This window comes from Pseudophryne corroboree, chromosome 3 (genome assembly GCF_028390025.1).
Source record: "Pseudophryne corroboree isolate aPseCor3 chromosome 3, aPseCor3.hap2, whole genome shotgun sequence".
Lineage (NCBI taxonomy): Eukaryota > Metazoa > Chordata > Amphibia > Anura > Myobatrachidae > Pseudophryne > Pseudophryne corroboree.
In genome coordinates this window covers 697,998,075-698,020,508 of record NC_086446.1, presented here as the reverse complement: position 1 = coordinate 698,020,508, position 22,434 = coordinate 697,998,075, and the positions used below count along the sequence as shown (strand labels likewise).

Below are 22,434 nucleotides of genomic sequence, written 5' to 3'. Positions count from 1 at the left end.
TATCCCCAAAATGGGCTTGTTTGTTATTTTATATTGAAGTTTAATATGAAACCAATCAGGTGATACACCCAATGGGGTCACCTATGTTTTGAATGGGCAAAAAAAAAACTTTACTTCAACCCTTTATTTATATACAGTCTGCCCATGCTTATTCCTAAAAACCTCTGGCCCTGTTGTTGATTAGATTTCTGTTAAATCCCTACGATTTGTGACATCAGAATGGGCCAGTTTGTAGACTGCAGCTAGGAATGGCCCGTCATCTCCGTTCATATTGATTACAGCTGGAGCTGTTCCATCTATGCAGATATTCTGTGCTTGAAGTCTTGTGCAATGGGATCTTTTCTTTCTCTAGGTTTTAAATTTCATAGAGAGTTATCAATAGCTAATGGTCTGAATGGACACACAGAGCCCCATTTAAATTTCTCGGTAAACCTGGCTAAAAGGTGCATATTTTTTCCCTTGGCAAAACTATCTATGTTTTATTTTTAACATTTGAATGAAGATTCTGAGTTGGGAGGGGCACAGCCTAGTTGAGATGTAGTGTATAAAATATAACTGCATAATATATGAGTGCTACATAAAATGTACAGTATTTGTCTACATGCAAGAACCCCTATACAATTGAATAGCCCTTGCATAACAATATGGTTTGTACATATGCAAATTTGCACTCTTCATTTGTACTTTCTCCAAATGGGTTCTATTGCAGGGATGGACAGTGTGCATCATGCTTGTTTACTCTCCCGAAAAGTCAGAGAGACTCAAGTTTTGGAATACCATTGCAATGTACAACCGGGGTCGTTGCTGCAAATTCCCTGCATCTCTCACTTGGGCTTCCCCCTCTAGCATCTCCATGTTGTCTATGTATGCTCTGCATCTACATAATGTCCGTCCTTTCACTTCCAAAGAGTGAATGAATGTATTGTATAATAGTGTCTGTGGAAGATTTGCAGGAAAAGTTAGATGTTGGTGCAACAGGCTTATTTTTTTACTACCCTACCTGATTGTACCGGCTGTGCTGGAATGCTGTCAGTACACTTAGAAAAACTGCTCTTGTGGACCAAGCCCTACTAGCTTAGTTCTTGGTTCATGTCTTGGTACAGGTACAGCTCAGTGTGCTGGGGGACACCAGGGGTTAATCCCCAACGTATTTCTAGCTTAGACTACCCCCTCCCTTTCATGCACCTGAGTTGTATTTCCTAATTGATTTGAGCAATTTACATTTTGTTCTGTTAGATTAGGACACATGCAGTATATTACGTATTCATACCCTCCAACATTTTACAATGAAAAATCGGGGGAAAAAATTAGAAAAGGGGGTGTGGCCACGCCCCTTTTCCTATACTTTCAATGGAAGTTTGGAGAGCCAAAAATCGGTACACACCATAAAAAAAAAAGGTACTGTACCTGCCAAAAAGGTACAATTGGAGGGTATGCGTATTACAAAAAATTGTTCAGATGAACCTCTATATTGTAGGGAATTGGCCGCATGTGGCCCACTGCATTTTTAGGGAATCGTCTGTATGTGACCCCCTGTGTTTTAGGGGATTGCCCACATACGACCCTCTATGTTGTAGGGAATCGCCCTTTACTTTGTAATGAACTGCTGAAGTCTACAGCCTACCCTGAATTACTTGGTGTAACATTGGCTTTCTCTAGGGTTATATTGTAGGAATTAACATGGAATACAGAAGTAAACAAAAATTTCTCGTCAGCTGTTATCTGTTTTCTAAATTATTAGAAAATGTTGTTTTATGGTTTTAATTTGCAGTGCTGCCTCATGACTGTTCAGAGCACAATTGCTGAGACGTACAATAACACATTAGGTTAGTGGCTCACTGTATGTGCATCTATTTGCAGTAGCAAAACAGGATCCCTGCATTTACCCAGCATGCAGTATTCTGCCAGAGAGCCAGTATGCCACTATCCTGAGACTTCATAGTTGTAAAAACTGTTGTTTTATGCAATGTTATGGTTTTTAATACTTTACCAGATGCTCCTCCTTCATTTCATGGGGTATAGGAGCACCACGGATCATGCCCTTTGTGGTCGAATTTATAGTCCTATTTTTGCTTTTTTGTGTCGCTATCTGTTTAGACTACTATAGTTACTGCTGACGTAACATTGCTAAATTGTTCATCTACCTTGTTCACTTTTTATCTTCCAGGACCGGAATAGACCCTATGACTCTTTTAACTTGCACTCTTTGGAGAATTCATTAATGGATATGATAAGGACTGATCATGAACCTCTAAAAGGTAAGTGCTCCCTATTTGGTAGACGGTTACTGTTTAATTCTGTTTGGGAAGGGGGGTGGGGGTGTATAATTCACATGACCAATGTGTTTAGTACGGGTTCACTACGATATGCCGGCGGTCGGGCTCCCGGCGACCAGCATACCGGCGCCGGGAGCCCGACCGCCGGCTTACCGACAGTGTGGCGAGCGCAAATGAGCCCCTTGCGGGCTCGCTGCGCTCGCCGCGCTACAGGCACGGTTACAGAGTTTTTTGGTGTGCAGGACACAAAGGCGGAAGATCCGCTACCGGTACGTTGTATATGTACTGTATATTTACACTTAAAAGCGTAATACTTGAAGTTCTGTGACTGCAGTGTGACAATTAGTCTGGGATGTTTGATTAGTCTTAGAGCTGAACTTATTCCTATCAAAGTAATCGATAGTTGTTTGAAGTCTATACAAGAGCACTACAGAGCTCCCACCCATAGGCACAATTACAATGAACATCTTGGGCTTGGAGTAAGAAAATTATTACATGACGATCACATGATGCAGGCTGGCACTTACCTGCGCTGGTCGCAGAATCAGCTCATTGATTGCTGCAAACTGGACTTTGTGCTACACTATGTTAAAGTCACCGGGCATGGAACATTTTCATTCCTCCTCGTTTGTTTTGTCCAGCATTCCAGTGTGTAGGTGACTAAGGGGGACATTTACTAAGCAGTGATAAGTGAGCCAGTGGAGAAGTGCCCATGGCAACCAATCAGCACTGAAGTAACAGCTATAATTTGCATACTATATAATTATACAGAGCTGCTGATTGGTTGATGGGGCAACTTCTCCACTGGCTAACTTCTCCGCTCTTATCACTGCTTAGTAAATGTCCCCCTAAATTGGTCATCTGTCTTTTTATGTAACAGGTCATTTTTCTATTTTCATAATAACTGTGATTAGTTGAAATGGATTTTTTATATATATATATATATATATATATATATATATATATATATATATCTATCTATCTATCTATCTATCTATCTATATATATATATATATATATATATATATATATATATCTCTCTATCTGCATTTGCCTTTGCCTTGGACAAGTGTAAATGAGTAATGTGTACAAGTGCTTTGCACAGCTACGTATGATTATTTTCCCTTCAGAAACTTAAAAGTACTACTAAAGGATGATTTCAGTCAAATCGCCCCCACCCCTCTCAAAACTGGGTCTGCGCAAGTTACTTACCCTGAGATTGGCCAATCAGGCTGGCTGGTGTAATGCCCACTGCAGCTTATCTCACTTCCTGTGGGCAGTATATTGTGGGTGGACCCCTGTACAATGACCAGGTCCACAGGAATAAGGAGATGGCTGTAGATAGCACTGGTCCAGTAGCCTCTCCCTACCTCATCTTTCACCCTGATGATAAAATACAGTTTTGCATTAAGCGCTTTGCGTCCATTCCTTTACCAATACAGATAGACCTGTACAGACAGGCATGCTATCTTCAGACATGACTAAACTGGCTCATCCAAAATACTTACTGCAAGTTGTGTCCCCAAAGGAGCACTGTGCAAATAAACCAGAGTCACAATACCAGCTATAAATCCATTGATCCCTCGGCCCTGTCGCTGATACTGCCCATACAAGTGGCAGTGCCATATTTATCGCAGATGAAAATGATAATTTTCTCTGCTGTGTCATGTGTATCATTGCTGTCTGTGTCCTCGGAACACTTGGCGCATGCTGGACAGGCCCAGGATGGTGCATCCTTCTATTTGTGTGCTCTCCAGCTTGCGGCGAGTATAGCTAAAGCTCATTATTTGGCCAATATGTAATATAATTTAAAAAAAAATTACCTTTCTCTTACGTCCTAGAGGATGCTGGGGACTCGAAAAGGACCATAGGGTATAGACGGGATCCGCAGGAGACATGAGCACACTATAAGACTTTGATTGGGTGTGAACTGTCTCCTCCCTCTATGTCCCTCCTCCAGACCTCAGTTAGATTCTGTGCCCGGAGAGACTGGACACACACTAGGGGAGCTCTCCTGAGTTTCTCTAAAAATACTTTTTGTTAGGTTTTTTATTTTCAGGGAGATCTGCTGGCTACAGGCTCCCTGCATCGTGGGACTGAGGGGAGAGAAGTCAGACCTACTACTTCTTAGTTCAAAGGCTCTGCTTCTTAGGCTACTGGACACCATTAGCTCCAGAGGGTTCGATCACTTGGTGCGCCTAGCTGCTTGTTCCCGGAGCCGCGCCGTCACCCCCCTCACAGAAGCCAGAAGAAAGAAGCCGGATGAGTATTCAGAAGAAAGAAGACTTCAATGACGGCATAAGACTTCGGTAACGGAGGTACAGTGCGGCGGCCGCGATGCGCTTCATGCTCCCACACATACACCAACGGAACTTGCAGGGCGCAGGGGGAGGGGCTCCCTGGGCAGCAGTTACTGAGGTCTTTTAGCACTGCCAAAGCACATATTTTAAGTGCCTAGGCACTAAATATTAGACCCCCGCCAGTATAATTATTTAAAATTGAGCAGGACTACAGCGCGCCGGAAGGGGGCGTGGCTTGGCCCTCACAGCTTACCAGCGCCATTTTCTCTCTTCACAGCCGCTGCAGAGACGATGGCCCGGACCTCCTCCCTCCTTACCAAGTACAGGGAGCAAAAAGGGGGGGGGCACAGTAAATTGGTGCGATTTTAACAGCGCAGTGATCATATATTATTTTGTCAGTAGTATATGGGCGCCGGGGTGTGAGCTGGTATACTCCCTTTGTGTTCTCTCTGACAGGCTTCCCTGTGGATCTGTCTCCTATTGCCAGTGTGAGAGTGTGTGTGTCGGTACGGTGTGTCGACATGTCTGAGGCTGAGTGCTCCTCACCGGAGGAAGTTCCTGGGGGCGCAGAGAAGGATTTGGGAGTGACTCTGTCGGCACTGCCGACTGCTGATTGGGTGAATATGTTGAGTACATTGAATTCAAATCTGGCGTTATTGTCTAAGAGGCTGGATAAATCTGATTCTCGGTCACAAACGAGGAGAAAATCCATGGAGGACGCCTTATCCCAGGTGCAGGCCCCCTCAGGGTCACAAAAGCGTTCATTTACCCAAATAGCTGATACGGATACCGACACAGACTCTTGACTCCAGTGTCGAATATAGTGAGGCCAGTTTGCATCCAAAATTGGTTAAGAGTATTCAGTACATGATTGTGGCTATTAAAGATGTTTTACATATTTCTGAAGTACCTGCTGTTCCTGATACAAGGGTATGTTTGTATAAAGGAAAGGTAACGTTTTCCCCCCTCATGAACTGAACGCTGTTTGTGAAAAGGCTTGGGAATCGCCTGATAAAAGATGGCAGATTCCCAAGAGAGTTCTTATGGCATATCCTTTCCCCCCTGACGACCGGGAAAAGTGGGAGTCATCTCCCAATGTGGACAAGGCTCTGTCCCGGCTGTCCAAGAAGGTGGCGCTCCCATCTCCCGACACTGCTGCCCTCAAGGATCCTGCTCATCGTAAGCAGGAAACGACATTAAAAGCCATTATGTCACTACGGGTGCCCTCCTCAGACCTGCCGTGGCGTCGGCTTGGGTGAGTAGTGCTGTTGCTAAGTGGGCTGATAATTTGGCATCTGACATGGATATCCTGGATAGGGATAACATTCTTTTGACTCTCGGTTATATCAGGGACGCTGCAGCTTGCCTAAAGGATGCGGCGCGGGATATTGGCCTATTGGGATCAAGGGCCAATGCCATGGCAGTCTCGGCCAGGAGAGCGCTGTGGATTCATCAATGGAATGCTGATGCCGACTCCAAGAAAGCTATGGAAGCTCTCCCTTATAAAGGTAGTGTCTTGTTTGGTGATGGCCTCGCTGACCTGGTGTCTACCGCTACAGCGGGTAAGTCCTCTTTTCTTCCTTATGTTCCAGGACGACAGAAAAAGGCACCCCATTATCAGATGCAGTCCTTTCGGCCTAATAAATACAAAAAAGGAAGGGTCTCGTCCTTCCTTGCGTCGAAAGGCAGAGGAAGGGGAAAAAGGTTGCCTGCTGTGTCAGGCTCCCAGGACCAAAAGTCCTCCCCGGCCTCTACCAAGTCCACCACATGACGCTGGGACTCCCCTGCGGGAGTCCGGGCCGGTGGGGGCGCGTCTCCGACTCTACAGTCAGGTCTGGTTTCACTCGGGTCTAGATCCTTGGGTGTTAGACATAGTGTCCCAAGGGTACAAACTGGAGTTTCAGGAGGTGCCCCCCCACCGATTCTTCAAATCAGCCTTGCCAGTTTCGATCCCAGAAAGGGGAGTAGTGAGTGCTGTGATACAAAAGCTGTGTCTCCAGAGTGTCATTGTCCCGGTACCCCTGTCCCAACGGAGAGAAGGGTTTTATTCTAGCCTCTTTGTCGTGCCAAAGCCGGACGGCTCGGTCAGACCGATCCTGAACTTAAAATCCTTCAATCTGTATTTAAAAACTTTCAAGTTCAAGATTGAATCTCTTCGAGCAGTGATCTCCAGTCTAGAAGGGGGGGATTTTAGGGCGTCAGTCGACATAAAATATGCCTACTTACACGTCCCGATATATCCTCCACATCAGGCTTTCCTGAGATTTGCGGTGCAGGATTGTCATTACCAATTTCAGACGTTGCCGTTTGGGCTTTCCACGGCCCTGAGGGTCTTCACCAAAGTGATGGCGGAAATGATGGTACTCCTACGCAAGCAGGGTGTCACAATTATCCCGTACTTGGACGATCTCCTGATAAAGGCGAGATCGAAGGAGCAGTTGCTAAGAAATGTGGAACTCTCCCTGACGGTTCTGCGACATCATGGTTGGATTCTAAATTTGCCAAAGTCTCAGTTGATCCCGACAACTCGGCTGCCCTTCTTGTGCATGATCCTAGACACCGAACTGCAGAGAGTGTTTCTTCCGGCCGAAAAGGCTCTGGAAATCCATTGCATGGTCAAGGAGATTCTGAAACCGGCAAGAGTGTCGATTCATCAATGCACTCGAGTGCTAGGGAAGATGGTTGCGGCCTACGAAGCCATTCCGTTTGGCAGGTTTCATCCCCGGGTGTTTCAGTGGGACCTACTGGACAAATGGTCCGGGTCTCACCTGCACATGCACCGGAAAATAAGTCTATCTTCCAGGACCAGAATTTCTCTTCTGTGGTGGCTGCAAAGTTCTCTCCTTCTAGAGGGACGCAGGTTTGGGATCCAGGATTGGGTCCTGCTGACCACGGATGCAAGTCTCCGAGGCTGGGGTGCAGTCACTCAAGGAAGAAGTTTCCAGGGAAAATGGTCAAGCCAGGAAAATTGTTTCCACATAAACGTTCTGGAGTTAAGAGCCATTTACAACGGCCTTCTGCAAGCGGAACACCTGCTTTGAGGTCTACCTGTCCTGATTCAGTCGGACAACGTAACAGCGGTGGCGTACATAAACCGCCAGGGCGGAACAAAGAGCAGAGCGGCGATGGCGGAGGCCACAAAAGTTCTCCGCTGGGCGGAAAAACACGTGAGCGCTCTGTCAGCAGTCTTCCTTCCGGGCGTGGACAACTGGGAAGCAGACTTCCTCAGCAGACACTATCTCCATCCAGGAGAATGGGCCCTTCATCAAGAGGTATTTGCAGAAGTGACAAGGCGTTGGGGAATTCCTCAAATAGACATGATGGCGTCTCGCCTCAACAAGAAGCTTCCGAGGTATTGTTCCAGGGCGAGGGACTCCCAAGCCAGTGCAGTGGACGCCTTCGTAACTCCGTGGGCGTTTCAGTCGGTGTATGTGTTCCCTCCACTTCCTCTCATTCCAAAAGTGTTGAGGATCGTAAGACGAACAAGGGTTCAGACGGTACTCGTCGTTCCAGATTGGCAACGGAGGGCCTGGTATCCGGATCTTCAGGACTTACTCATAGAAGATCCTTGGCCACTTCCTCTCAGAGAGGATCTGTTACTGCAGTGGCCATGCGTATTTCAAGACTTACCGCGGCTGCGTTTGACGGCGTGGAGGTTGAACGCCAAATCCTAGCTCGAAAGGGTATTCCCGGGGAAGTCATCCCCACCCTCCTTAAGGCTAGAAAGGAGGTCACGGCGAAGTACTATCACCGTATTTGGAGAAAATATGTGTCGTGGTGTGAAGCCAAGGAGGCTCCTATGGAGGAGATTCAGCTGGGTCGTTTCCTTCATTTTTTGCAGGCAGGCGTGGATGCAGGCCTGAAATTGGGCTCCATCAAAGTGCAGATTTCGGCTTTATCTATTTTCTTTCAAAAAGAATTGGCCGCCCTTCCTGAAGTTCAGACTTTCGTAAAGGGAGTGCTGCATATCCATCCTCCGTTTGTGCCACCCGTGGCGCCGTGGGATCTTGAAGTGGTGTTACAATTTCTTATGTCTCACTGGTTTGAACCTTTGCGAAAGGTTGAGTTGAAATTTCTCACTTGGAAAGTGGTCATGCTTTTGGCCTTGGCGTCCGCCAGACGGGTGTCGGAATTGGCGGCTTTGTCTCACAAGAGCCCATATTTGATTTTCCATGTGTATAGGTCGGAATTGAGGACTCATCAACAGTTTCTGCCGAAGGTGGTTTCTTCGTTTCACATAAATCAACCTATCGTGGTGCCTGTGGCTACGGATGCCGTGGCGGTGCCAAAATCTCTTGATGTTGTAAGAGCTTTGAAAATTTATGTCGCCAGAACGGCTCTTACTAGGAAAACAGAGGCTCTGTTTGTCCTGTATGCTTCCAACAAGATTGGAAATCCTGCTTCTAAGCAGACTATTGCACGCTGGATTTGTAATACGATTCAGCACGCTCATTCTTTGGCTGGGCTACCGTTGCCGAAGTCAGTAAAGGCCCATTGTACCAGGAAGGTGGGCTCACCTTGGGCGGCTGCCCGAGGGGTCTCGGCACTTCAACGTTGCCGAGCAGCTACATGGTCGGGTTCAAACACTTTTGCTAAGTTCTACAAGTTTGATACCCTGGCTGATGAGGACCTCATGTTTGCTCAATCGGTGCTGCAGAGTCGTCCGCACTCTCCCGACCGGTCTGGAGCTTTGGTATAGACCCCATGGTCCTTTTGGAGTCCTCAGCATCCTCTAGGACGTAAGAGAAAATAGGATTTTAATACCTACCGGTAAATCCTTTTCTCCTAGTCCGTAGAGGATTCTGGGCGCCCATCCCGTTGCGGACTGTTCCTTGCAGTTGTATTGATACTGGTTATTTTCGGTTACACGAGGTTTGTGTATCAGTTATATTCAGCTTGTTGCTGTTGTTAGTTCATACTGTTATCTGGTTTCCTAATAATCCAGTTGTACGGTATTTCTCTAACGTCCTAGTGGATGCTGGGGACTCCGTCAGGACCATGGGGAATAGCGGCTCCGCAGGAGACAGGGCACAAAAGCAAGCTTTTAGGATCACATGGTGTGTACTGGCTCCTCCCCCTATGACCCTCCTCCAAGCCTCAGTTAGGTTTTTGTGCCCGTCCGAGAAGGGTGCAATCTAGGTGGCTCTCTTAAAGAGTTGCTTAGAAAAAGTTTTTAGGTTCTTTATTTTCAGTGAGTCCTGCTGGCAACAGGCTCACTGCATCGAGGGACTTAGGGGAGAGAATTTCAACTCACCTGCGTGCAGGATGGATTGGATTCTTAGGCTACTGGACACCATTAGCTTCAGAGGGAGTCGGAACACAGGTCTCGCCCTGGGGTTCGTCCCGGAGCCGCGCCGCCGACCCCCTTGCAGATGCTGAAGATTGAAGAGGTCCGGAACCAGGCGGCAGAAGACTTTTCAGTCTTCCTCAGGTAGCGCACAGCACTGCAGCTGTGCGCCATTGTCTGTCAGCACACTTCCCACAGCGATCACGGAGGGTGCAGGGCGCGGGGGGGGGGGCGCCCTGGCAGCAATGTAGAATACCTGTATGGCGAAAAATACATCACATATAGCCCTTGAGGCTATATGGATGTATTTAACCCCTGCCAGACTTCACAATCTCCGGAGAAGAAGCCCGCCGAAAAGGGGGCGGGGCCTATTCTCCTCAGCACACAGCGCCATTTTCCCTCACAGAAAGGCTGAGGGGAAGGCTCCCAGGCTCTCCCCTGCACTGCACTACAGAAACAGGGTTAAAACAGAGAGGGGGGGCACTGATTGGCGATATACATATATATATTAAATGCTATATGGGAGGAACACTTATATAAGGGTTGTCCCTGTATAATTATAGCATTTTGGTGTGTGCTGGCAAACTCTCCCTCTGTCTCCCCAAAGGGCTAGTGGGTCCTGTCCTCTATCAGAGCATTCCCTATGTGTGTGCTGTATGTCGGTACGTGTGTGTCGACATGTATGAGGAAAATGTTGGTGAGGAGGCGGAGCAAATTGCCTGTAATGGTGATGTCACTCTCTAGGGAGTCGACACCGGAATGGATGGCTTACTTATGGAATTACGTGGTAATGTCAACACGCTGCAAGTGGGTTGACGACATGAGACGGCCGGCGAACAAATTAGTACCGGTCCAGGCGTCTCAGACACCGTCAGGGGCTTGTAAAAACGCCCATTTACCTCAGTCGGTCGACATAGACCCAGACACGGACACTGATTTCAGTGTCGACGGTGAAGAAACAAACGTATTTTCCTTTAGGGCCACACGTTAAGGGCAATGAAGGAGGTGTTACATATTTCTGATACTCCAAGTACCACAAAGAAGGGTATTATGTGTGAGGTGAAAAAACTACCTGTAGTTTTTCCTGAATCAGATAAATTAAATGAAGTGTGTGATGATGCGTGGGTTTCCCCCGATAGAAAATTATTGGCGGTATACCCTTTCCCGCCAGAAGTTAAGGCGCATTGGGAAACACCCCTCAGGGTGGATAAGGCGCTCACATGCTTATCAGAAAAATATCCTAAAAAGTATACACACACATGCTGGTGTTATACTGTGACCAGCGATCGCCTCAGCCTGGATGTGCAGAGCTGAGGTGGCTTGGTCGGATTCCCTGACTAAAAATATTGATACCCTTGACAGGGACAGTATTTTATTGACTATAGAGCATTTAAAGGATGCATTTCTATATATACGAGATGCGCAGAGGGATATTTGCACTCTGGCATCAAGAGTAAATGCGATGTCCATATCTGCAAGAAGATGTTTATGGACACGACAGTGGTCAGGGGATGCAGATTCCAAACGGCACAAAGATGTATTGCCGTATAAAAGGGGAGGAGTTATTTGGGGTCGGTCCATGGGACCTGGTGGCCACGGCAACTGCTGGAAGATCCACCGTTTTTTACCCTAAGTCACATCTCTGCAGAAAAAGACACCGTCTTTTCAGCCTCAGTCTTTTCGTCCCTATAAGATATCTGCCCAGGGATAGAGGAAAGGGAAGAAGACTGCAGCAGGCAGCCCATTCCCAGTAACAGAAGCCCTCCACCGCTTCTACTAAGTTCTCAGCATGACGCTGGGACCGTACAGGACCCCTGGATCCTACAAGTAGTATCAAAGGGGCACAGATTGGAATGTCGAGGCGTTTCCCCCCTCGCAGGTTCCTGTAGTCTGCTGTACCAATGTCCCCCTCCGACAGGGAGGCAGTATTGAAAACAATTCACAAGCTGTATTCCCAGCAGGTGATAATAAAATTACCCCTCCTACAACAAGGAAAGGGGTATTGTTCCACACTATAGGGTGGTACTGAAGCCAGAAGGCTAGGTGAGACCGATTCTAAATCTGAAAAATTTGAACACTTACAAGGGTTCAAATCCAGATGGAGTCACTCAGAGCAGTGATAGCGAACTGGGAACAAGGGGACTATATGGTGTCCCGGGACATCAGGGATGCTTACCTCCATGTCCCAAAATTTGCTTTTCTCACCAAGGGTACCTCAGGTTCGTGGTACAGAACTGTCACTATCAGTTTCAGACGATGCCGTTGGAGTGTCCAAGGCACCCCGGGTCTTTACCAAGGTAATGACCGAAATGAGGATTCGTCTTCAAAGAAAATGGACGACCTCCTGATAAGAACAAGGTCCAGAGAACAGTTGGAGGTCGGAGTAGCACTATCTCAAGTAGTTCTACGACAGCACGGGTGGATTCTAAATATTCCAAAACCGCAGTTGTTCCGACGACACGTCTGCTGGTCCTAGGGATGATTCTGGACACAGTCCAGGAAAAGGGTGTTTCTCCCAGAGGAGAAAGCCAGGGAGTTATCCGAGCTAATCGGGATCCTCCTAAAACCAGGAAAAGTGTCAGTGCATCATTGCACAAGAGTCCTGGTAAAAAATGGTGGCTTATTACGAAGCGCTTCCATTCGGCAGATTTCACGCAAGAACTCTTCAGTGGGATCTGCTGGACAAATGGTCCGGATCGCAGCGGATAACCCTATATCCAAGGACAAGGGTGTCTCTCCTGTGGTGATTACAGAGTGCTCATCTTCTAGAGGGCCGCAGATTCGGCATTCAGGATTGGATGCTGGTATCCACGGAGGCCAGCCTGAGAGGCTGGGGAGCAGTCACACAGGGAAAAAATTTCCAGGGAGTGTGATCAAGTCTGGAGAATTCTCTCCACATAAATATACTGGAGCTAAGAGCAAATTTGTAATGCTATAAGCTTAGCAAGGCCTCTGCTTCAAGGTCAGCCGGTATTGATCCAGTGGGATAACTTCACGGCAGTCGCCCACGTAAACAGATAGGGCGGCACAAGAAGCAGGAGGGCAGTGGTCAAAACTGCAAGGATTTTTCGCTAGACGGAAAATCATGTGATAGCACTGTCAGCAGTGTTCATTCCGGGAGTGGACGACTGGGAAGCAGACTTCCTCAGCAGGCACGACCTCCACCCGGGAGAGTGGGAACTTCATCGGGAAGTTTTCCGCATGATTGTGAACCGTTGGGAAAGACCAAAGGTGGAAATGATGGCGTCCCGCCCGAACAAAAAACGGGACAGGTATTGCGCCAGGTCACGAGACCTTCAGGCGATAGCTGTGGACGTCCTGGTAACACCGTGGGTGTAACAGTCGGTGTATGTGTTCCCTCTTCTGCTTCTCATAACCAAGGTATTGAGAATTATAAGACGTAGAGGAGTAAGAACTATACTCGTGGCTCCGGATTGGCCAAGAGGGACTTGGTACCCGGAACTTCAAGAGATGCTCACAGAGGACTAATGGCCTCGGGAGCTAAGATGGGATTTGCTTTCAGCAAGAACCATGTCTGTTCCAAGAGGAACCGTGGCATCTGCCTCTAAGAAAGGACCTGCTCCAGCAGGGACCTTGTCTGTTCCAAGACTTACCGCGACTGCGTTTGACGGCATGGCGGTTGAACGCCGGATCCTAAGGGAAAAGGCATTCCGGAAGAGGTCATACCTACCCTGGTCAAAGCCAGGAAGGAGGTGACCGCACAACGTTATCACCACATGTGGTGAAAATATGTTGCGTGGGTGAGGCCAGGAAGGCCCCACGAAAAAATTTCAACTAGGTCGATTTCTGCACTTCCTGAAAACAGGAGTGTCTATGAGCCTCAAATTGGGGTCCATTAAGGTTCAAGTTTCGGCTCTGTAGATTTTCTTCCAGAAAAAAATTGGCTTCAATTCCTGAAGTCCAGACGTTTGTCGAGGGAGTATTGCATATACAGCCCCTTTTGTGCCTCCAGTGGCACCGTGGGATCTCAACGTAGTGTTGGGATTCCTCAAATCATATTGGTTTGAACCGATCAAATCTGTGGATTTGAAATATCTCACATGGAAAGGGACCATGTTGTGGCCCTGGCCTCGGCCAGGCGATTGTCAGAATTGGGGGCTTTGTCTTAAAAAAAGCTCATATTTGTTTTTCCATTCGGACAGGGCAGAACTGCGGACTCGTCCCCAGTTTCTTCCTAAGGTGGTGTCAGCGTTTCGCCTGAAACAACATATTGTGGTGCCTGCGGCTACTAGGGACTTGGAGGACTCCAAGTTGCTAGACGTTGTCGGGGCCCTAAAAATATATATATATATATATATATATATATATATATATTTCCAGGACGGCTGGAGTCAGAAAGTCTGACTTGCTGTTTATATTGTATGCACCACAAAAGATGGGTGCTCCTGCTTCTAAGCAGACTATTGCTCGTTGGATTTGTAGTACAATTCAGCTTGCACAGTCTGTGGCAGGCCTGCCACAGCCAAAATCTGTCAATGCCCATTCCACAAGGAAGGTGGGCTCATCTTGGGCGGATGCCCGAGGGGGTCTCGGCTTTAAAATTTTGCCGAGCAGCTACGTGGTCAGGGGGGAACACGTTTGTAAAATTCTACAAATTTGATACCCTGGCTGAGGAGGACCTGGAGTTCTCTCATTCGGTGCTGCAGAGTCACCCGCACTCTCCCGCCCGTTTGGGAGCTTTGGTATAATCCCCATGGTCCTGACGGAGTCCCCAGCATCCACTAGGACGTTAGAGAAAATAAGATTTTACTTACCGATAAATCTATTTCTCGTAGTCCGTAGTGGATGCTGGGCGCCCATCCCAAGTGCGGATTGTCTGCATTACTTGTACATAGTTATTGTTACAAAAATCGGGTTATTATTGTTGTGAGCCATCTTTTTTAGAGGCTACTTCATTGTTATCATACTGTTAACTGGGTTCAGATCACACGTTGTACGGTGTGATTGGTGTGGCTGGTTTGGGTCTTACCCGGGATTCAAGATCCTTCCTTATTGTGTACGCTCGTCCGGGCACAGTACCTAACTGAGGCTTGGAGGAGGGTCATAGGGGGAGGAGCCAGTACACACCATGTGATCCTAAAAGCTTGCTTTTGTGCCCTGTCTCCTGCGGAGCCGCTATTCCCCATGGTCCTGACGGAGTCCCCAGCATCCACTACGGACTACGAGAAATAGATTTATCGGTAAGTAAAATCTTATTTTTGTGGTGTGGGCTGGTATGTTTCTCGCCCTTAGTTTAACAAAAATCCTTTCCTCGAAATGTCCGTCTCTCCAGTGCACAGTTCCTATAACTGAGGTCTGGAGGAGGGGCATAGAGGGAGGAGCCAGTTCACACCCAGTCAAAGTCTTTTTAGTGTGCCCATGGCTCCTGCTGATCCCGTCTATACCCCATGGTCCTTTTGGAGTCCCCAGCATCCTCTACGGACTAGGAGAAAAGGATTTACCGGTAGGTTTTAAAATCGTATTTTAATTTGTAGGTTTTCTTTTATTTCACATATTCTTTAACATTTCTATCAATTTGTTTCTGCCCACCTCTCCCCTTCATGCTAATGAATGAATAGATTTATTTTCCCACTGATTCATTAATGAAGATTAGATTTGTTTTCTGAATGAAGGAAGACCTATACAAATGTCTATTTGAACATGGGAAAAGGGCATAATCCGGACAAAAAGGATATTTTTTTTTTACCCTATATGTTTTTTTTTTATTTTTTATTATGGACTGTAGGATCAGGTTAAATAGTTGCTCTATCAATATATCACTTGTTTGAGATCTGTTGCCAAGCAACATGCCACCATATACAACAGCCCATGATAATACACCTCATACGGTAAAATACAAATAATGACGTTCAAATTCTTTTAAGTGAAGTGGTTGTAAAATGAAAGATTGGTTATTTGATTGCGATATCTCTGCTTAATTAATATTTAAGAATGGGTTAGATAAATTCCTAATGGATAAGGATATCCAGGGTTACGGGGCATAGTCACGCACTATTCTTATTTTAAAAAGAGGGGTAAAACGTAACGGCAGTCATCAACATCAGTCAAAATTTTATACAAAATAATCCTTCATAGGAGACCACAAATAGGTTGAACTCTTTTTTCAACCTTAGATAATGTGTATATGCTTGCTACATAGCTATGCTGACTAATGGAAAATGGCCTAGTGATTTCTATCCGGCATCCTACTGTAAAAGAAACACTGTGTTAAAGCACTGAAGACAAATATTTTTATCCAATAAATCTCTCAAGGGCTGGGTAACTTCCCTCACTTATGAGGTTTGCCCGTAATTCTAATGGTATAAGGTAATTCCTCCTTGGATCCTTGTTGTAGTAGCTTCAAAGCTAGAGGGAGAAACCTTTTTATTTAATAACGCGACCATCTGCTAATTTAATTTGACCCTGTATTGATGGAACATTATTATTCCCATTCAGAATCCATCTCAAGCGTCTCACATTTACTTACATAGCCCTTACCTACTCCTCTCCCAGTTAGATCTCTTATCTCTCTTTACTCTCCCACCCCTCCTCTTCGCTCTGCTAATGCACACTGCCACTCCTGCCTAATGATTACTTCCACTCCTGCCTCCCAAGATTTTGCACATGCTGCTCCCTTTTTCTGTAATTCTCTACCTCTCCTCCTCAGACTCTCCACCTCTCTACAAAACTTCAAACGGGCTCCCAAGACACACGTCTTTGCCAAACCCAGTCGTCTCTCATCCCAAGCTCTCTGTGGCCCACGCCCACTTTCTTCCCCATCTGTGTCACCCCTGTCTGTGTGCCCCTCCCCTTTAGAATATAAGCTCTCACGAGCAGGCTCCTCTTCCCTCATGTGCCTTTACGTCTCTTACTTAACCTATCTTATTTTCAATACTCCCTTTGATGGCACCAAATCCCTCAGTTTTCTGCCACCCTGATACTTCAGTGCTGTTTACTGACGCAGCTATGTTTGTTCTTGTCCTATATTGTATTGAATTGTAAGTCACTGTCTTCATGTTTTGCTTATTTGTTTACTCTATAATGGGGCGCTGCGGATACCATGTGGCGCCATATAAGTAAAGGATGATGATAATAATAATTGAGGCAGAACAAGGGGTTTCGTTACAGTGGACGCTTTGCCATGAAAGACTATTCTGTTAATATAACGTTTGGCCTCTTTGACGAAACAAGTAGCATGTTGGTTTTAATTGGGAACATTAGAGTGGTGAGGCTATAACTTGTTAATAATACGTTATGTTGTAAGCTGTCGTACTTCTGGTTTATTTCTGTGACATGCTGTTCTCTTGGCAGTCTGGATAATGTTGTAGAATGATGGCTCTAAACAAAACTTGTTTTAAATAATCGAAAAACCTTTTAGAGAGGATTAGAATACTAGAAGCCTTCATTGTCGTTTGACTTGTAAGGCGCCACTCATTCCACTGTGCCTGGCAGACTGCGTCAGAAATCATACAAAATACAATATGACATAACAGCAGAGCAAGTACATACAAGAACATGAAATTCATACAAACGCAGCTTGAACAGATAAACAGAACAAGTGGGATGGACTGCTATGACAGTCCTTAAATATTAAAAAGAAAGTGGAACTTCTACTAGCCACACAAGTGATGGGGATCCCAGGGGAGGCACCTTTCAGACGTGGGAGTAATGGCGTTGGGGGTTACTTGTAGTACTTTCTGCTCGGTGGGTCATCCTAATCCAGGGGTGGGGAACCTCAGGCCCGAGGGCCGTATAAGGCCCCTCAAAGCCACTTGATCCGGCCCGGCCAGGCTCACCTAAACGAGAGGAGATGCAGAGCGCCCGCTGATATTTTACCACCAGCGGGCGCCCGGCTCAGCAGCATCCGGAGGCAGGAGCTCACTCCTGAGCTCCAGCTTCTGGCTCAGGTAGTGTACATGTGTGGCTGTGCGGCGCTATGGGAGAGACGTCATGACATCTCTCCCATAGTTCCGAGAAGAGGGAGGGCAGCGGTCCGGAAGCAGGAGCAAGGGCTGGTGAGCATTGTGTTGTGTGTGTGTGTGTTTTTTTTTCTCCTTTTAATGTGTGTGTGTGTGTGTGTGTGTGTGTGTAAGCGGCGCTACTAGGGGGCATATTTATTGGGGCATAACTACAGGTGGCATATCTAATGGGGCATAACTACAGGGGGCATATTTAATGGGGCATAGCAACTGACGGGGCATATCTAATGGGCCAAAACAACTGACAGTGGGCATATCTAATGGGGCATAACAACTGACTGGGGGCAAATCTAATGGGGCATAACAACTGACTGGGGGCAAATCTAATCGGGCATAACAAGAGACTGGGGGCAGGCTAATTTTTAAGTTGATAATTTTTGTATGGCCCCCGAAGGATTTTATAAATATCCAAATGGCCCTTGGTAGAAAAAAGTTTCCCCACCCCTGTCCTAATCACTTAAATTTGGATGCATTGTATTTCAATCAGTGGGGGAAATTCAAATGTTTGAAAAGTTGGTTGGGTGTCTGTTTTTTCCCTGTCTATTAGATAGGAAAAAACAGATTCCCAACTGACTTTTCAAACATTTGAATCTCCCCCAGTGAGGCTAAAGATCGCCACCATCTGTGACGTAGTAACCCGCATTACTTTACGGAAGCATTTTGTTTGTCAACAGATTACAGGTTACCTCGAGAGTGAAAAGGGAAACCTGTGTTCTAATATACCACGTGAAATGTATTTCCAGAAATAACATTACATAATAAATAAACCTTATTTGCTTAGAAAAAATCTTTCCATTTCGTAGGCAGACCCGTTACTATGAAATAATATCTCATAAGTTGTAGCTGCTGCATCTTCCCGGATGATACAGCAGCTAAAGCTTCATAGTCCTTATTAGCAACTTGTGTCCTTCCTCTCCTTGTCAGTCGTCTCCTTGCTAACTCTAGTAATAGCCAAAAATGGCTCAAACTCTTTTCGGAAGTTGTATTTATTGCATGGTACAATAACAAGGAATGTGTGACATCCTTGGAAGTGTAATATAGACAAAGGTGGTAGTCTCCTTAATGCCAAATAGCGAACCCATTGTTTTTCTTTTTTTAAACTCACTTTATAAACCGATCTGACAGTAGAAACCATTATTTCTCGTATTATTATATGGATGGGTGACTTAACTTTATTTGTATTGTTTTGAGCGTTTATTGATCAGTTTTATTTTGTAACTGCATTGAAAGATACCCAAAATTTTGGTCAGCGCTTAGGTCAAAACCATGCATAGCGACTATGCAATTCTTATATTGACCAGTGGAGGCTAACATGTCTCAGCTCTGCCGTAGAGTGCAACAACATTGTTTCAATAAAGGGGAAATTAAACAAAGAAAACAATCTGTATTTATGGGTGATTGCTCATATTTTCAGCTCACAAGTAAATAGGTTAGAAACCGACAACAGGAAATTTATGCCAATATTTTCAAATATCTAATCCTCACTCAGACCACCCGTGGTGACCATCCGATCATAGTACATCTTTCTATAATAAACATACCAATCTGTAAAAAAAAAAATCATAATGGATCCTGTGTACACATTAGAACGATGTATGAAGGAAGAAGTGGCATATCGCACGGTCCTTCATTTACATGGCTCTAGTTCACCAGCGTAATCGCTTGGTTGGCTGTGCAACAGGGCTGACTGTGCGACGTCACTAGCGAACGTGGGCACTGCATATTGGGTCTGAGTCGGATTTGGAAGCAAAGCAGAAAAAGCGTGTAAGTTTGCATTTAGAACAAACCATTTTGCAATGCGAGGGGAGGAAATACATTTAGTTTTTTTCTGTGCAGGGTAAATACTGGCTGTTTTTGCATGTAGCGCTCAAATGTTAAGGCACACTACAAGACTTGAAAGATGTGGAAGTTTAGGGATTTTCCCTTGAATTCCCTGACAAACGAGATTGAGTGTACACACTCTGCGATCTTACAAACGAGCTGAACGACGAATTATGTGCTCTGCTGGGATTGAGGGGATTGAGCTGCATGCATGGACTATTGACAACCTGCTTCCAAAGACCCCGGGTGCGTTCATCTTTTGCTGTGTACACACTCGAATGATCTGAACGATTTGATCGTTCTCAGCCGTCGTTATCGCTCATTTCTATGGAAAATGTCTTCTAGTGTGTATGGGCATTTAGACAGCTTTATTTTTACACTGCAGTTCAGTTTGGAATGGATACACCCCACCCAAATCTAACACTCTCTGCACATGTTGCATCTTCCCCACCTGCAGTGCACATAGTTTTGCACATTTGCTTGCTCTTTGGGGTTGCTTCCACTTCTTAAAACCCCCATTGGGCATACACACTGAGTGATATGCCTGATAAGTCTTTCTGATCCATCCAGAAACTACATTTCGGGCCGATATCGCTCCAGTGTGTACTCCGCTTTAAGCATGTGAAGGAATTTTTTAAAGTAAAACACGCACAAATAAACTGTCATGATATTTATTGTGTTAAATAGCCAAAATACATGGTCCATGTGGGGGATAGTCTTGCACAGAAATTTGGCAGCTTGTAGTGAGTATACCCATAGGCAGAGGCAGATCTGATTTCCATTACAGAAATGGGGGACCTCAGGATTTCATAGCTGGGCAATCCGATCTGGCTGGATTTGAGGGTGTAACCTAACATGTCAAAATCAGAAAGTTATATTGGATGACTGAGTAACTTTTGAAGAATTTCCTAAATGAACAGAACAGTTCTGAGGTTCCTTGAAAGCCATGTAGAACAACATGCGTCCTCTGCACCTTATCAAAATATGTTCAGATTTAGTTATAATTTAAAACCAAACTTTGAACATCCTGGATGATGCAGCAGTTCAACATGTGGTGATGTCTGTCCTCCCTGTTGAGTGTTCTAAGCTATTTTCAATGATAGTTTTAGCTCTTTTCCCTGTATTTTTCTTGGCTATGTGAAGAAAGAAAAAAGGTTTAGTTTACAAAACATTCAGCTCTTTTTCTTGCATTTGTGCATACCTTACAGCAATTTCCGTGTGTCTTAGGAAAAGTGCATCAACTTAACGTGTTTAATATGTTGTGTATTCTGTGGCCACAACCTAGGCTGGACACAGAAGAGGTGCCCTTTCCGTCTCTTGGCCCCCACTCAGCAGCCAATCTGAAATATGTGATGTATGGAGAGGCAGGAATAGGTAGAGGAAATATTCTTTTTTTACCCCTCTCTCTCAATTTGTCCTGAGTGAGGCCTGTGTATTTGTTTAATGACTGATTGCACTCACAGGCCCCCATGTCAACCGGCTGCACTGTCTAAATCGTTAAAACCGTTGTACTGTCTAACATCCGTTCCGTTCTCTATGGCCATCAGTGTATTAAATTAATTGGTAACTGAACCCGTTAAAGGAAACAAATAATCTGTTTATTCTGGCCAACATAAGTTACGACACAATGCAGAGCATGTTGTAAGCCGTGTATATAATCACGTATGTGTGCGATTATCTCCTCCCTCAAGGCCATCGGATGAAGTGGGTCGGTAAGTTACTGTCATTGTCATGAATAATTGCTCAGTCAAGAAAAGGGCTGCTTCCGTTGTTTGTAGGCTGTAAGTGCACTTTAGTGCAAATTGTTTAATTCAAGTTTTATATGTGGATTGTGTTCTTTAACTGGTTAGAGTTGTAACGTTCTGCTGTCTGTGGCCATAAGTGGGGAAATAATATTTTGTATTCTGTCTTTCACAGGTCGAATGGGGATAAATTTCCATCACCCAGTAACTGACAACATAATGGCACTTAACAGTAAGTTTCAGAATTTATTTTCTATGTTATAGCTACAGTTTATCACTCATAGTTTACATTACTTAGCTGTGTAGAGCTGTAAAATATACAGGGTGTGTTTGCTAAAATGGTTTTAACTATTTAAAATGGTTTTAATAATTTTTAAAATGAAATAATAAAAACTTTTTTTGGTCTTTCCTTGCCGACAAGTTGGATTCTGGGAATTCACTCCATGTATCTGAAAGCATTCCTGTATTTGTTTCAGATGTATATTGTTTTATTTTGACAATGATCCGCTTTCAAGTGTTCAGTCAGTGTTTTCAGTGGGTGATTTGCATATTCTTATATATTAGGTGATTTATTACTTGCATCTGAATTTTGTGGGCTTTTCTTGTGAAACAGGCTGAAGAATTTGGTTTGTAACATAATAATGGGTTGTTTGATCTGCATTTATAGTGGTTGGTTCAGTTAACTCGCCGCTGCATGCAAGTGCCCCGGATTGGTATATTTTTGTACGTAGTCCTATGGCCTACAAACAAAATCTGGTGAATCCTGTAGTACCGTACCTGCTGGATATCCGCACCTACCCGTTATTCAATATTCATTAAATAAACATCATGGGATTACAATATTTCTGCTGGCGGGGGTCTGGTAAAGGTTGGGTTCGCACGGTCAGCATACCGACGCTGGGATCCCGGTTTTTAGTTGCCCGGCACTCGCCACACGGTCTATTCCCACTCTGTGGGTGTTGTGGACACCCACGGGTGGGAATAGTCCTTGTCAGTCGGCATGCTGACTGTCGGGATTGTGAGGGGACG

General features: G+C 45.4%; 1 protein-coding gene across 4 annotated transcripts in view; it reads left to right on the top strand.

Moving 5' to 3' along the window:
- Positions 1-22,434, top strand: part of CPEB3 (cytoplasmic polyadenylation element binding protein 3) — a 228,686-nt gene that overhangs the window by 147,918 nt on the left and 58,334 nt on the right. For all 4 annotated transcript variants that reach the window (XM_063962037.1, XM_063962040.1, XM_063962038.1 and 1 more), the window contains 2 exons: positions 2,168-2,258; positions 21,581-21,637. In XM_063962037.1, coding sequence (XP_063818107.1) covers positions 2,168-2,258; positions 21,581-21,637 — 148 coding nt within the window. The remainder of the gene's footprint in view (positions 1-2,167; positions 2,259-21,580; positions 21,638-22,434) is intronic.